Source organism: Cetorhinus maximus, chromosome 6, assembly GCF_964194155.1.
Source record: "Cetorhinus maximus chromosome 6, sCetMax3.hap1.1, whole genome shotgun sequence".
Classification (NCBI taxonomy): Eukaryota; Metazoa; Chordata; class Chondrichthyes; order Lamniformes; family Cetorhinidae; genus Cetorhinus; species Cetorhinus maximus.
Window position 1 is genome coordinate 128,348,200 of NC_135884.1, and position 17,637 is coordinate 128,365,836.

General features: G+C 39.1%; 1 protein-coding gene across 4 annotated transcripts in view; it reads left to right on the top strand.

Annotated features, from left to right (window-relative positions):
• znf821 (zinc finger protein 821) overlaps positions 1-16,867 on the top strand; it is a 48,422-nt gene extending 31,555 nt beyond the window's left edge. For 2 of the 4 annotated variants that reach the window (XM_078544527.1, XM_078544526.1), the window contains exons 4-5: positions 2,625-2,791; positions 6,017-8,013. In XM_078544527.1, coding sequence (XP_078400653.1) covers positions 2,625-2,791; positions 6,017-6,584 — 735 coding nt within the window. In that variant the 3' untranslated portion in view covers positions 6,585-8,013. Of the gene's footprint in view, positions 1-2,624; positions 2,792-6,016; positions 8,014-11,310 lie in introns of those variants that run through there. The other 2 variants (XR_013576954.1, XR_013576955.1) reach the window with 2 other exon arrangements.
• Positions 16,868-17,637: the final 770 nt, after the last annotated feature.

Consider the following 17,637-nt stretch of genomic DNA (forward strand, 5'->3'; position numbering starts at 1 on the left):
TCTTTCTTTACGTTAAAGTGCTATGTGATTGCCAGCTTTTATTTGAATTTGCTATTGTGTATCTGCAAACAAATCAATTGAACGTTTTTCATCAAGACAATACCCCTTTATCTATACAATCATGGACATTTACATGAACCGTAAATGATGTATTTCATTAATGGAGTGTTAAATGATGTATAGATTTTCTGATTCTGTGATAGTTACATTTTTTTTAAAAAACACCTATTAAAACTCTGAATTTCCTGCTTGTGGGAAAAATTTCAGCAGAATCTCTCACCTTTCATACCATACCAGGAACCGTCCAACCTCAGGCTCCTCCTGACTCCTTTTGTGCCCATCAGCAGCAACAGGATTCTGTATGAACCAGGTTCCTCTCAGTGGAGAGAATCCTTGCGGTGGCAGACCACGCACTGTTCCTTCCCCGAAGTCTGGTGACATAGGACAGTGGTTTAGCACAGCGGTCTAGAGCAGCTGATCCCTTCTCAACCAGACCTTGCAAGTCCTAGGGAGTCTTGCCCTTTCTGGGAAACAGCCAGCAGCTTATCTCACTTTTCCAGCTGAAAGGCCAGGTAAGTGCAGATGATAGTCTCCTGCCCCTGGTGGTGCATTGCTCTAAGTGATCCTGTTGGCTCCCAAGTAGTTTGGAAGAAGAAGAGACTTCTAGCCTGCACTAGGAAACACAGTGAGCTGAGGTGTTGCTGATGACAGAATGGCACAGAGATCTGACCCCCCCGAACAAACCTGCCACTCTATCCCAGGCCAGAAAACACCCTTGCATTTGGGGAAAAGCAAAACAGGCAGAGAAAATATCCACTGGGGACATATCCTAATGTGTTGTTTCTTTCTACAAACCTGAAAATAATAAGTACAAACATAACAGTTCCGTTTCTGGTAAATGGTAACCCCCAGGATGATGATAGTGGGGAATTCAGCAATGGTAATGTCTTTGAATGTCATGGGGAGATGGGTTTTCTCTTGTTGGAGATGGTCATGGCCTGGCAATTGTGTGGCGCGAATGTTACTTGCCACTTATCAGCCCAAGCTTGAATGTTGTGCAGGTCTTGCTGTATATGGGCACGGACTGCTTCAGTATCTGAGGAGTAGCAAATGGTGCTGAACTTCGTGCAATTATCAGCAAACGTCTGTGCTTCTGACCCTATTATGGAAGGAAGGTCATTGATAAAGTAGCTGAAGATGGTTGGGCTTAGGACACTACCCTGAGGAACTCAGCAATGATGACATCTCCTATACCCCAGGGGTATGTGCATCACAGTTTTGGAACTCCCTGCTTTAAACTCAACTATTCCAAATACTCTTGGCTGCCTTCCACCTTACACCCTCCATAAACTTAATCACATCCAAAACTCTGTTTCTATCCTAGTTTGCACTAAATCCCATTCACCCATAATCCATGTGCACACTCACCTACATTGGCTTCCTGTTTGTTTAAAACACTCACCCTTGTTTTCAAATCTCCATGACCTTGCTCCTCCCTATTTGTTGTAACCTCCTCCAGCCCCACAACCTTCTAAAGTTTCTAACACATGTCTTGTTCTGGTCTCTTGTGAATCCCCATTTTCATTGTTCCACTATTGGCAGCCATGCTTCAAATGGTTAGGTCCTAAGCTCAGGAATTCCCTCCCTAAACCTCGCCTTGCGCGCTCTCCTCCTTAAGGCACTCCTTAAAATCTACCTCCTTGGCCACTCTTTTGATTACCTGTCCTAATATCTCCTTGAGTGGCTCGATGTCAAATACTGTTTGATAATTAGTCCAGTCAAGCGCTTTAGGATGTTTAACAATGTTAAATGCACTATATAAATGCAAGTTTATTTAAAATGACTACATGACAATTAAGCTCATTGTGGGGATTCGCTTAAATTTTGAACTTCAGTAAAATTGTAAGAAATATAGTGTCATTTATGTCTAGGGATAGAATTACTAAGTTATTGGATGCATCTTTATAAACCAAAGAAGCATTTTCTAATGGTAGGCTTACAATTATTGTTCCTGAAGTTGTATCAATTTGAAGTATCCTAGGGAAGCTCTCATTTGCCCTTTAGCATCAGGATGAGTAGCAATATTTTAAAAATAAGGAATAGCTAGAACCAAAAATTTAACTTTTTTTGTGCAGGTAGCCTGTGCTGCAATACATATATAAAAATCTGGATCCTAACTAATTTTAGTTGAAATTGATTGACATGAATAGATCATTGTAACGATGCAAATTTAACCTATGGGTGGAATTTTAGGCCCTGTCACAGTGGGGCAAACCATTCAAAAGTTGACTTCGGGACCGTAATAGCCCGCCAGCATAAAATTCTGCCCTGTGTGTGTTTCTTCCCCTTTCCCTTTTTTTTTCCTTTTTTATAATGTTCTGTAATTTTTCCCAGTTTGATTAAGAGTCTGAACTTTAATTTCTATCTCATCTGTTCTCCCCACTGATGCTAGCTAACTAACTTGCTAGGTGTGTGTTTCCAGAATTTTCTATTTTTGTTGCAAATGTTACTTCCTTAGTTCTACATATAAATTGTTCTGAAAGTTTTAAAATGTTTAACATGATTGCTAATGGTTGACACAAGGCTGTATTTGTGAACTCACATTTTAATAATTGTAATTCTAGCACCATGCAGACATTGGAGGTACCAAGGGGCTCATTTGTAGTATTTGTGGGAGTACATTAAGCTGTAGAAGTTCACTGGATAAGCACATGTTGATCCATTCCAGCGAGAAACCATATCACTGTGCCGTGTGTGGGCAGTCACTCACAGCAAGGGACCGCATGCAGAGGTCAGTAACCTACACTTAATGCTAGTCATAGTAAAAATGGAGCAAAAACTGTATAGTCCAGGTCTCTCAATGAAATAATGGTTGGTCACTTGTATGCATATTAATTTCTTTGGGAACTGAAGCATGTATATTGGGCCAGAATCTGCTGTATTAAAAATGATGAGGTTACTAGTGCTCAACATTATTTGTGAATAAATAGTACAGCAACTTCAGGCAAGGAGCTGATGCACAATTAAATGTGAATATCCCAAAAGTTGCTGTCCATGTTGTTATAAGCTTCACGAGAACAGCATCTCACTTTTGGTCTCCCCAATTTTTAGGGACTTGCTAGAGTTGCCCATTAAACTTGACACAGAACTTTTAAGTATTATCTTTACAAGCGTAATGTACCTTTTAACAACATTAAATTTTAATGACTGCCAATCAACCTCATCAACACTGAAAAGTTAATTATTACATTCTCAAACCTTTACAGTTTTTGAATTTTGGAGATTTTAAATGTCAAAATTTTAAAGTCGTGCTTGGCAAGAGGGAAACAAATAACTTATTTATATACTGCCTTTCACAATGCCAGACTGTTCCAAAGCTCTTTACAACCTATGAAATACTTTTCAAATAGCCACTGTTGTAGGGTATAAAGATTAGAGAAAGAGTCATAGAGGTCTACAGCACAAAAAAAGGCCCATTGAGTCTGCGTCAGTCAAACAAGTACCTAACTATTCTAATCCCATTTTCCAGCGCTAGGCCCATAGCCTTATATACCATGGCATCGCAAGTGCACATCCAAATACTACTTAAATGTTATGAGGGTTTCTGCCTCTACCACCCTTTCAGGCAGTGAGTTCCAGATCCCCACCACCCTCTGGGTGAAAAAAATTCTTCCTCAGATCCCCTCTAAACTTCCTGCCCCTTACCTTAAATCCATGCCCCCTGGTTATTAATCCCTCCACCAAGGGGAAAAGTTCCTTCCTGTCTACCCTATCTATGCCCTCATAACTTTATACACCTCAATCATGTCCCCCTTCAATCTCCTCTGCTCCAGGGAAAATAACCTCAGTCTATCCAATTTCTCCTCATAACTATAAAACTCCAGCCCAGGCAACATCCTGGTAAATCTCCTCTGCACTTTCTCTAGTGCAATCACATCCTTCCTATAATGGGATTCCAGAACTGCGCACAATACTCTAGCTGTGGCCTAACCAACGTTTTATACAGTTCCAGCATAACCTCCCTGCTCTTATATACTATGCCTTGGCTAATAAAGGCAAGCATACCATATGCCCTCGAGAAATTCGTCTTTTCAATTTGACCCTATGGGGATACAGAGTCTTACAAATAATATTTACATTTGTCAAACAATATCATGAATGTGATGTATTATCCTGTAATATAGTTTTGTGTATGTTGGGATAGCCGCAGTCATCAGCTAAACTATGATAGGGACACTACAGTTTCACAATGGGCTAGATTTTGCTGAAAAATAATTGTGTCTGAATGATGCATGTCATTATTAATGTGCAAATCACCAGCAAGTTGCAGTGAGGAAAACATACCCTGTGAATTGCCACTGGTTGCTGGTCAATTTGTGCTGTTCCACTATTAGTTTCTCAGACAGCATTTAATGCTTAACCTCCATGTGATCTTCATGAAATTGCTGCATTAACACATTAATTGCCAATTAAACTCCATGTAGAAAATCTAGTAATGATCAGCATAAGTACCTTTTTTTAATATGTGATGCTTATTAATGACTGCCAGTCATTAATAACGCTTCCCAGAAAGTAAACAATTAAGTGTGAATTTTTCACAAGTTTTTTTTTTAAAGAAAAGGCAAATTTTAATATTTTCCTTTTTCTTTTCTGTTTTTTTTTACCTCCTGTCAATCCAATCTTTTTTCTTCCCTTTTAATTTCTTGAGTATTGCTGTAAAAAGACACGTTGAAGCTTTTTGTCTTGCACTAATCAGGACCCTTCAAGAATACCAATACAAGGGGAAAACAGCAATTATACTATGAGAAGAGAGTACTGATTGACTGCCAGGTGGACTCTGGTAGAGGCATTGCCATGGAGAATGCACCAGTGATGGTGACTGACAGTTAACTACCAAGCATTGTTGAAATGCAAACCTGGCAGCTTGACCTTGATGGGGCAATGCCATGACCAGAGGAATGAGTCAGCAAATAGCTGTCACTTATTTTGTTTAGCTGAAACAGGTGCAATGAGTGCATGTGTTCTTTCTGTCTGCAAATAATATATGTAGCTTCCAGTACACCCAAATGCGCCACACGGCGAGCCTAGCTGACAATCTTAAATTGGTTGTTAGCATAATTCTTAGCACAATATTAAAACACAGGGACCTGTTCTTTGCAGGCAAAAAGAACATGTACACACATTGCACCTGTTTCAGCTAAACAAAACAAATGACAATCATTCACTGACTCTGGCCGAGGCATTTCCCTGAGGACAATCTGGGCCAAGCTTCCTAGTTTAAATTTCAACACTGCTTGGCAGTTAACTGTCAGGTGCATTCTCCATGGCAACACCTCTACCAATCAGTGTCCACTTGGCAACTAGCCAGCTTTCCTCTTATTGAAACTCTTGTGAAGTGTCCTAATGAGTGCAAGATGAAAAGCTTCGACATGTCTTTTTTTTCAGCAACACTCAATCTGTACTAGCTTTAATTTCTCTTGTGCACCTGATTTGACATTGAATTCACCTTATTAATTCCCTCTCCGTCTATTTATTTCCCAAATCCCTAAATCTCATTAGTTAAGGGGGTGCCCTGTTCACTCGGGTTCCATATGCCTTGTTTCCCTCATATGCCGTTATCTGTTTTCACTTTTTGCAACTTTGTGGGCAAAGGTTTTTTTGTGAGTAGAAGAGTCCTGGAGCAAGTCTAGCTAATGGCAGATGTAGAGAACTTGGGGATTTCATTAAAGATGTTATATAAATGCAAATTATTTTAGAAGTTCAGAAGTTTTTTAAACCTACTATCTTTATTACTTCCTGATCTTGAGTCTGATCTATTTAGTACAGAATATTAAGAGAACTGATGTGAAAAATTAATCAGTACACTTTTAAAATTCTATTTCAGGACATAGACAATTATGAAACCTATATTAGGGCATATTTTTAGATTTACTGTTTCAAAGTGTGGGTACTTTCTCATTAAATATAAGATTCACTATATTCTCCCTGATTTTTGCTTGAAATGTTGAATTTACAGCGTGAAGTTGCCAGATGGAAAATCTGATATCAATGATAACACTGAGAGAACCTCTGTATCTGAAGAAGCAGGACCGTTCTGGAATACAGTGGTAGCTGCAGGGATGCTGTTTGTCTGCGAAACATGTATAGCTTACAGAAATCTTATTGAGGCTCAAGAGACTTCAGTCCATAAGTGGATGGTCCGTAGACAGAATGAGCCCCTCCATGTTCGTTTGCAAAGACTAGAGCGGGAACGGACTGCAAAAAGACTTAAACGTGCCAATGAATCAGCAGATGAAAGGGAGATGCGGAGGCTGAGAGACCGTGAGGCCAAACGTCTTCAGAGAATGCAGGAATCGGAAGACCAGAGGGCGCGAAGGTTACAACGTGACCGGGAAGCTATGAGATTGAAAAGGGCTAATGAGACACCAGAAAAACGACAGGCAAGACTCATACGAGAGAGAGAAGCAAAACGGATAAAAAGACGTTTACAAAAGTTAAACCCAAGTCTGTCGGTTCATATTTCTCAGAAATCGACACCAGAAATGAACTCATTCCAGCTTCATGTGGCTTGTCCCAATCTGTAAAATGAGCATATGGTTATGAAAAATTTGACATTATTTTTGCTCTGAAGTGAAAACTGTCCTAGAGTTCCATCTAGAATTCATTCTTTTGGTTCAAACTCCAGGAGAAGACAAAAGCCAGAAATATCATGAGATATGATTCGATGATTTGCATCGGAAATATGGTAATAGTGCAGAGTAAAAGATACAAAGTAAGATAGTTGCTATAGCTGTGAATTCACATAATCTGCAGGGACTTGTATGAAACTGTAAAAGTCATACTTTTGATGAGCTAGTGATCTCAAATCTTATGGAGGGCAGATTGAAAAGTGGAGTTTAGACCACAACCAGATCAGCCATGATCTTATTGAATGGCAGAGCAGGCTTGGAGGGCTGAATGGCCTATTCCTGCTCCTATGTCTTATGTTCAAACCCCAGTTGATCTCTGGTACTTTGTGTAACTCTACTGACTGGAATTATGTTAAATTATTTGACTGCACTTTAAACAAGTGTTACATGCTACAGATCTCATGCTGATTTCTTCCTCTACTACATTACTCAAAGACTTTGGCAGGGATATTTCACAGTAAGATCACAGAAGGCAAATGAGATTTCAGTTTAAGATGAGCTTGATGGACATGATCTTAGCCATAGGTAACATTTTGTTATGCATATTCATTTGGAACAGTGGGAGATTCAAAAGGAACAAAGGATTTTATATTAGTCTGGTGTAATGAATTACTGTGATTTACTGACAAATCAAAATATCGGTAGAGTTGTGGTAAGTGTTGGTAGTAACATTGAAATCCTTGATTACCAAACTGTAATCATGGTAGCAACATATACTATAGTTGGAATCACCAGCTTGATTGGATTGTATCTTTACAATATTTTAATCATATGCATACTCACATGAACTTTTTTTTCCACAAGTTTCTTGATCCTGTGCATGAAGCTTGTTTCATAGCCTAAAGAATTGTGACTTGAAAATATTTTGGCATCTTGATGCTGATTAAAGGCAGTAGCAGGTCAATCTCTTGATTTAAAAGTAATTCAGCGATGATATACTCCATCAGTAAATTAAATGAATTTGCATATGTTATCACTTTATACTTGAACACTTTTTATAAATGCTGATTTTTTTTCAAGTACTGGACTTAATTTGATCCATAGAGTAAAATTGTTTTTGTAGTGCTACAGAAATCTTTACGTTAAAATCCAATATATTGGTTTCACCTTCCAATATTTTTGGTTATTATTATGAAATGACAGATGTTTTGCCTCATTAATACCCACATCCTTTTATAGTTTCCTGAATTACTACTACTAGGAGAGAAGGGTGGAATGTCTTTTCCATCTAACTTATAATTGTCTTCATACCTGCACCCAAAAAAGATTACTGTGCAGTACGTTATGTTGTTAGTTTGAATACAGTTTTAGAAATTGTGCTTCTTGTTGTCATGGCCAGGAAGTGCATGTTACAGTTAGGGAAATTACTTCCTCCATAGACAATAAACTTAAATCTTTATTTTGAACTTATTTCACTACTCTGGCATTGCTACTTTTTGGGCCATACTTTTCTTTTACCAAAATATACTACTTAGCTGAGGAACGTTGATTCAAGATGAAAGTTGCTTGTGCCAATCAGGAGAATAAGTAGATGGAAGTTGGCTTCTGTGTAGAGAAGTGTAAAATTACGATCAATCTCTCAATGCAAGGATCACGTCTTCAAAAAGTTACAATGGTCTTCAAGGATACAAGTTTTTCTTTTATTGAGAATGGTTGTTTCATTATAGTTTATTCAGTAATATAATGTATAACGATGCTGTCACAATATGTGGACAAATATTCCAATAAAAGTCCAATTATGCCCCTGCACACTACTACCTTTCGCCCACTACCTCCAACTAACTACATGAACAAAAATGAAATTACTTTCCCTAGATAAATGCTCTGCGCTGTCCCTACATTGGCCCAATATCCTCCATCTGTGGACAATAATGTTTTAAAAAGTATGTCTCGTATATATGTGTATGTTTTAACAAAGTTTCTCCAGATAATGCACCAAAAAACTTTGAAAATCTTTGCTCTTTTGGACTTAATTTAAGTTTAAAGGGAGCTTCAGTGACTTTTTCATTTCAAATGTATTCCAGATGTATTTTGCACTCTCGTAAAATAATTGTGCATATAATCTCTAAGGAGTGATCCTCAAAGTTAAGTTCTACAATTGTGGTATTAACCTGGCTTTTAATGCACGTAATGTTAATTTAACTTGGACAATTTAGGGAAACGGATGCTGATCAAAGTTGACCGAGGACATTCCTTGGTTGGATCGATGCATTAAGAAGGCAGTCCTATTAATAGAGTTAAAATTGAATATTAAAATGTGTCATGCAAAAGGATACAGCCATATAATTTTGTCATCAAAGCCCATGTACTTGAAGGTACTGTCTATAATGTGCTTTGAGTGGAGTTCTGTTTAAAATTTTATTAGCATTCTACAATTTTTAAAAAATTATCAACATAGCAACACAGATCTCCAACCCTGTTGATAGTGACAGTTCATGTAGCTGGGAGACTCTCCAGTGATTACCTCTCTGATTTATGTGACCTAGTGAACGCCAAGGCCCTAAATCCATAACCATGCCAGACTGATGAGATGGCAGTTTGTCTTGATGCATTTACATTTATCTCAATGAAACACAATTTCACTGGACAAAAATAAATATGTGGTGTAATGGTCACAGGCCTTTGCAACTGTTTCATCCTGTTAACAATGGACCACTTTTTATTTAGTGATGCTGGTCTGCAGAAAATCTTGAATAGATTTGTTAATGAATTTGTACTTTTTAAATGTAACTACTTAAATGTAAAAATTGTTTCTGTATCTTAGCATAAGGATATGCTGGAAGTTTATCTGTAAGGATTGGATTTTCATGTTTTAGTTTGCATTTATTAGGATCCAAAGCAGAATTTTGATCACTGGAAGATTCCTTTGATTTCCTAAATGTTGCATCTTAGCCCTTGAGATGAAAGTTGCCCACCTCTTTAGGGAAATAGTTTCATAAATTTGTAAGTGGAAATAGTTTCATAAATTTGTAAACCACTGGAAACACTGGTAACTCCAATATAAGAATTAACTTTGTTAGCTTTTTGAAATTTAAAAATTGTTGTCAAATGTTTGCAGTAGACAATGGGTAGGTACATTCTGTGGTGGTGTACTGAACTGTACAGATCAGGAATATCCTAGGTCAAAAGATAACATACTGCAGATGCTGGAAATCTTAAAATAAAGACAGGTAGGCCTATCTCTGGCTTGCACTGAGTAAGCTGACCTCTGCTAGTCTGAACTAATAGCAGTTGACTGCTGTGTTTCTGACTAGAAAAGGGAAAACTTAGCGGAGAAGACTGACCCTTGTTAATGCGCCTTTGAAGACTGGGAAAGGACCAGATTATGAATCAGCATTTTGGTTGAACCCAGTATTAAGTCACAGTGCGATTGTAACCCTGTGTAGTGAACTGCCTTCTGCAAAAAAAGGGCGAACGTTGAGGCAAATGATACCTGCTTACCAATAAAGTGGACTTTCTAATTGGTTTAATCCTTCCCTCACGATGTTTTGTAAAATCTGAATTTTAGTATTTATTGCTGGTGAGAAAAGTGAGCTAAGATAGAATGTGGCTTTTAACTTTAGAGAAGACTCCTCCACTGCTAAATTATCAGACTGCTTATCCGACATCCAGTACTGGATGAGCAGAAATGCCCTCCAATTAAATATTGGGAAGACTGAAGCCATAGTTTTCAGTCCCATTCTAAACACTCCTCCCTCACTACTGACTCCATCTCTCGCCTTGGCAATAGTCTGGGATTAAACCAGTCTGTTCACAGCCCTGGTATCCCATTTGATCGGGAGATGAGATGAGCTTCCGACCTCCTATTTGTGTCATTGCTAAGACAGTGTATTTTCACCTTGGCCAACATGGCCCCATTTCAGCTCATCTGCCTGAAACCCTCATTCTTGCCTTTGTTTCTGCTAGACTCAACTATTCAACATACACCAGGCTGGACTCCAATATTCTACCCTCTGTAAACTTGAGGTCATCCAAAACTCTGCTGTCCATGTCTTAACTCGCAGCAAGCTTTTTCCCCCTATCACCACTGTACTCATTGACCGACATTGACTCCTGTGCAAGCAACATTTTGATATTAAAATTCTCATCCCTATTTTCAAATACTCGCCATGGCTTCGTTCCAATGCCACCCCCCCCCCCACCCAACCTCAAAAAAACCTGTAATCTCCAGCCCCACAACCCTCAGTGATATGTGTTCCTCTAAATCTGGCCTCTTGTGCATCCCCAATTTTAATTGCTCCACCATTGATGGCCATGCCTTCAGCTTCCTAGGCCCCAATATCTGGAATAGCCTCCCTGAACTTCTCCGTTGCCCAACTTCATTTTTCTCCTTTGACACACTCAAAATCTATCTCTTTGGTCATCTGACCTAATCTCATTTTGTGGCTTAGTGTCATACTCTGTTGTATAATGCTCTTGTGAAGCACCTTGGGATGTTTCATGACATTGAAGGTGCTATATGAATTGTAAATAGACCAAAATCCCAGTGATCCCATCCTCCAGAAAGCAAGTGCCAGTTTCTGTTATACTTAAGTGGAAAATCAGATGATACTTTACCATTTGCTTTGACTAATTTTACATTAACATTTTACATTAATATGTACAATTTTGAAATTTGCAGGTGACACGAAACTTGGAAGTCTTGCAAACAGTGAGGAAGATAGTAATAGACTTCAAGAGGACATAGGCTGGTGGAATGAGCAGACACAAGGCAGATGCAATTCAACGCAGAGAAATGCGAGGTGATACATTTTGGGAAAAATGAGACCTAGGAGCGTTCGTGCACAAATCTCTGAAGGTGGCAGGACAGATTAACAAATAAACATATGGGATCTTGCGCTTTATTGAGACATAGAGTACAAAAACCAGGAAGTTAAGCTAGCCTTATAAACTAGTTCAGCTTCAATTCTGGGTACCACACTTTAGGAAGGACATGAAGGCTTTGGAGAAGGTAAAGAAGAGATTTACTAGGGTGGGTTTCAGGGATGAAGGATTTCAGTTACGTAGATCAACTGGAGAAGCTGGCATTCTCAGCCGAGAGAGTTGCTTAAAATCATCAAGGTTTAGACAAAGTAAATAAAGAGAAATTATTTTCTCTAGCAGAAGGATTGAGAACCAGAAGGCACAGATTGAAGATGATTAACAGAAGAACCAGAGGCAACATGAGGAAAACTTTTTTTGCGCAATGAGTGGTTAAGATTTGGAATGCACTGCCTGGTAGGCTACAATTGAATCTGTAACCACTGTTCTTCAAAAAGGAATCTGGTGTATACTTGAAGGAGAAAGAATTGTAAGGATATGTGGAATGGAATTAACTGGATTGTTCTCGCACAAACTTGATGGGCCAAATGATGGTCTCCTATGCTGTACTGTTCTACGATTTGTATTTTATGGCTGCCTAGACTATAATGTAAAGAACAAGAACTGAATCGAGTTCAAAAATAGCTTTCCTTTCTCTTGCACTGTCTAATGCAAATGTAAGATATGGTGCTAAAATTAGTTAGAAAAACTTAAATATTTGAAATGTTTTGCATGCAGAGAATTTCATCTGTTGATTCTATATCTTTGTTGAATACATTAATATTTCAGAATAAGAAACTAGAATAACAATGTTGATCTATTTATTATTGCTCACTGACTAACCAGTTCTGAATGCTTGATTACTCATCTCTTGCTGTACCACCTTTTCTTCTTACACCACTGAGATGGTTTAACCTACACCATATAGTTGTTTGGTAGTACAGAACTTCGAGTCTTGCTGAAAAGAAAGACATATCTAAAATTTTCATCTTGCACTCATCAGGACACTCAAGAATACCAATATAAGGGGAGGACAACAATTTATACTGTATGTGAAGAGTGTGCTGATTGGTTGGCAAGTGGCATTGCCATGGAGAATGCACCACTGTTGACTGACAGTTAACTACCAAGCAGCTTGACCCTTATTAGTCAAGCCATTGCCCTGAGGAATGAGTCACCGAATGGCTGTCACTTATTTTGTTTAGTTGAAACAGGTGCAATGTATATACACGTTCTCTCCGTCTGCAAAGAACAGGGCCCTGTGCATTAACATTGTGATAAGAATTATGCTGACAGTCAATTTAAGATGGTCAGTCGGGCTCGTGTGGCGCATTTGCATGTGCTGGAAACTACATATATTAATACACAGGGCCCTGATCTTTGCAGACAGAAAGAACATGTACACACATTGCACCTGTTTCAGCTAAACAAAACAAATGACAACCATTCACTGACTCAGTCCTCAGGGAAATGCCTTGACCAACCTGTGTCAAGCTGCCTGGTTTACATTGCAACACGGGCTGGTTGGGTATGGTCCATATCCTGCACGTTGCAAACAGCGGCTGAGACACGCTGTTTGATATGACCCGTCAGTCTTTGGGACGTACGGCCTACAGACCTAGCATCACACTGGCACTGAAATTCATCTACCACACTGCTCATTTGTGTGATAGGGAGAACGTCTTTTTGGCTTGACAGCGGCATCCTGTTAAATGGCGAATACCACTCGTTTTGCTACTGCATAGTAGCAGTGAGCAACAGGTGAAGCTAGCTGTTTCACAAAGTTTGGAGATACCTTGCCCTTCCAGGGTAACCTGAGGTAGACTGGGCTCTTTTCAGGGCTGCAAGTGATGGCCTTCGGTCAGTTCGTGAGCTTGCTGAAATGATCTGATCAGGGTAACCATTATCATAGAAACATAGAAAATTGGAGCAGGAGTAGGTCATTTGGCCCTTCAAGCCTGTTCCGCCATTCAATATGATCATGGCTGATCCTCTATCTCAACTCCATTTCCCACTCTCTCCCCATACCCTTTGAAGCCTTTAGATTCTAGAAATCTATCTATTTCCTCCCTAAATATATTCAGTGACTTGGCCTCCACAGCTTTCTATGTTAGAGAATTCCACGGGTTCACCACCCTCTGAGTGAAGATGTTTCTCCTTTTCTCAGTCCTAAATGGTCAACCCCGCATCCTGAGGCTGTGACCCCTTGTTCTAGACCCCTCAGCCAGAGGAAATATCATCCCTGCATTCAGTCTGTCCATCCCTGTCAGAATTATATATGTATCAATGAAATCCCTTCTTACTCCTCTAAACTCCAGTGAATACAGGCCTAGTGGGCCCAATCTCTCCTCGTATGACAATCCTGCCACCCCAGGAATCAGTCTGGTGAACCTTTGCTGTACTCCCTCTGGCAAGTATATCCTTTCTTGGGCAAGGAGACCAAAACTGTGCACAACACTCTCTGTACACAAGTCCTCTCGCAATGAAGGCCAACATACCATTTGCCTTCTTAACTGCTTGCTGCACCTGCATGCTTGCTTTCAGTGATTGGTGTACAAGGACACCCAGGTCCCTTTGTACATCAACATTTCCCAATCTCTCACCTTTTAAATAATACTCTGCCATTCTGTTTTCTTACTAAAGTGGATAACCTCTTGTGTGGGACTTCATCAAAAGCTTTCTGAAAATCCATATACACTATATCCACTGGGTCTCCCTTATCTATTCTGCTAGTTACATCCTCAAAAAAACTCCAGTAGGTTTGTCGAACATGATTTCCCTTTCATAAATCCATGTTGACTTTGTCTAATCCCGTTGATATTTTCTAAGTGTCCTGTTATCGCATCTTTATAGGCCTAGTCGGCCTATAGCATTTTCCCTACCACTGATGTTGGGCTAACTGATCTGTAATTCCCTGTTGGTTTTTTTCCCCCCTCCCTCCCTCCTTTCTTAAATAGTAGGGTTACATTTGCAATCTGCCAGGACTGTTCCAGAATCTACAGAATTTTGGAAGATGACAACCAACGTATCCACTATTTCCATGGCCACTTCCTTTGGATGTAGATTATCAGGCTGTGGGGATTTATTGGTTTTCAGTCCCATTAATTTCTCCAGCACTGTTGTTTTTAGTAGTATTAATTTCTTTCAATTCCTCCTGCAGGATGCCTTTGATGCGTCCTATTTCAGCATCGAGCTTGCATGGTGAACAAATGGCCCAGGGCCCTATTTACAAGGTTGCCAATAAGACCAATCTTATAGTGCAGAAGTGTAAGAATCCCAACGCATATATTGACCAGTGAAGGTAGGCTTGCAGTAGACCGTGGTAGAGAATCTCCTGGCAAATTTCTCAACTAGTATGTCAAGGAAGGGGAGTTCATTTGACTGCTCCATTTCATAGGTGAATTTGAGCGCAGGATGGAACCCATAAAGACATGTAAGGAAATTATTACATGTAGCTGCGGATTTAAATACAGCAAACATACCATCCACATATCGGAAATATGAGAGGGGTAGGTGGTTAGGTGTCATTCCTTCGAGGACAGACATGTTTGGGCAAACTGGGCCTAGAGGGTATGTAGGCTGTACATCCGAAAGACTGGCAGATCGTGTTAAACACTTGGCAATGGACAGGATATAGACTGTACCCAACCAGCCTGTGCTTGCAAGCCTCAAATAAACGGTATCCAACATTAGATGTGAATCTGCAATTGGCCAACATTTGCTGAATAATCCTCAATGTGTTAAGAATTACGCTGACAACCAATTTAAGATCATCAGTCGGGCTCATAGTGTGGCGCATTTGCGTGTACTGGAAACTACATATTTAATACACAGGGCCCTGTTCTTTGCAGATAGAACGAGTACATTACGCTTGTTTCCACTAAACAAAATAAGTGATGACCATTCGCTGACTCATTCCTCTGGGCAATGGCTTGATCAATCAGGGTCAAGCTGCCTGGTTTAAATTTCAAACAATGCTTAGCAATTAATTGTCAGTCACCATTACTTGTGTATTTTCCTTGGCAGCGCCACTTGCCAACCAATCAGCACTCTCCTCACATACAGTCCAAATTATTGTCTTCCTCTTGTATTCTTGTGAGTGCCCTACAAGTGCAAGATGAAAAGCTTAGACATGTCTCTTTTTTTCAGCAAGGTATATAAGTATTTCCTTTTTTGAATGTGATTTTATTGAGATAGTGTCTCTTGTGTTCCTCACCTCAGACTCCATTTGATTAATCTTAAAATACTAACAACAGTAAATCTGTTTCAGCAAAGTGGAAAACCTAGTTACTTTGAACACATTTAGAAAACTGCAGTGTAAAAGAAAAAGTGAAATTTCTGCCATGCCACTTGGCTTAAATCTCAACCACAGTAGTTGGAAGTTGATGAACTAATTTAATCATTGGATTTGCTTTTTAAACATCTGTTAAGTACTGATTTATCTTTAGTGTATATCAAACTTCTTATGCTGGTATGAAGTTAGTGCCCAGAATTGCAGGCTTTTTCTTTTTTTGTCATAAAATGAGTTGTACCAAATCTTTTGCAAGTACATCAACATTCTCTGAATAACTATACAAATTATTTTGCTTCTATGCCAGTTACAGAATTCATTGAACCATTCAGCATAAGTGGAGGCCCTCTTTGAAGGAGTTGTACAGTTTGTCCTACCCCCTTACTCTTTCCCCATAGCCCTGCAAATTTTCCTTTCTCAAGTATATAGCCAATTCTCCTTTGAGAACTACTGTTAAATATGCTTCCATCGCCCTTTCATGCAGTGCATGCCAGATCATAATACCTTTTGAAGTCATTACGTGATTTCATTGCACTGGTCCGTTAGTATTTATTTCCTTATGAATTTTGAAAACTTAATTGGATTATGTTCAAATTGCTCATTGTAACCAATTTCTTCAAAAGGTGCTAAATACAAGTGTAGTTAGATCAGTTTGGAGCATGGACTAATGTCGTCTTTTTTCTTTGGAATGGAGATAATCAGCAAATATTTCACTGAAGAAATGATTTGTGGAATTTTGAAAATGGGAATCTGTGGGTATTTATCAGGGCAGTCTTTAATATGGTGCTGCTGAACTGTCTCTCAAAGCAGCTGATTGGCTTATTTATGGGTTGTGAGCATCGCTGGCAAGGCCAACATTTATTGTCCTTCGTGTGTATGCAAAAATTATTCTACTTCCTGTCAGTAACTTGTTTATGTTGAACATTTTTAGTTGTAACTACACTACAGAACTTATTGGCACAAAAGTGTTCTGTTTTTTCTTTTGTATGTTTCCTTTTTTTTTAAAAAGTCTGGAATTTCAAATTTTCAAGACCTTACACTGTGTGCTGTTCTTGTATGTATGCTGAAGTTCAATAAATTTTGATTTGAAGATTTCTGAAACCAGTATATTTTTTGCTTTGATAATCTGATCTCTAATTTTTATCTTCTGGCATGGAAGGAAGAAAAAACGTGCAAATAATCACCTTTGCTCCTTATGGAAACGAGCATAACAATATCTGTCATAGCAATTTAATTTTGCCTAACTTCTGTTGGAGCTAGGAATATAAAGTTATGTTTATATTACAAATCAATGGGGAAACTTCTTTCATTTGATTCTAAATGTTCAATGAATTCTTGTTGCAATTGTTTTGGTATTAATCCTGTTTTAGACTGGCTGAGTTTTTCAGAGTTATACAGCTTTAATGTTTAATGCATGGGTTGTGCTGGCTTGGCTCAGCTAGGGGAGCAGTTGAGATACTATAATATTGGAAAGAATGAAATTATTGTCTTTGGTCCCTGCTCCAAACTCCATTCCCTAACTACTGATCCCATCACTCTCTGCAACTACCTGAGACTAAACCAGGCTGTTCACAACCTTGGTGTCCTAGTTGACCGCAAGGTGAGCTTCTCATATATAAGCACCATGTCTATGACCACCTATTTCCATCTCTATAACATTGTCTGACTTCACCCCTGCCTCAGTTCATCTGCTGCTCAAACCTGGACTATTCCAGTGCACTCATGGCTGGCCTCTCACATTCTATCCTCCATAAATGCAAGGTTACCCAGAGCTCTTCCCATGTTCTTATTCACACCAAGTTCCGAACACACACCACCATTGTGCTCGCTGACCTACATTGGTTCCTGGTCAAGCAA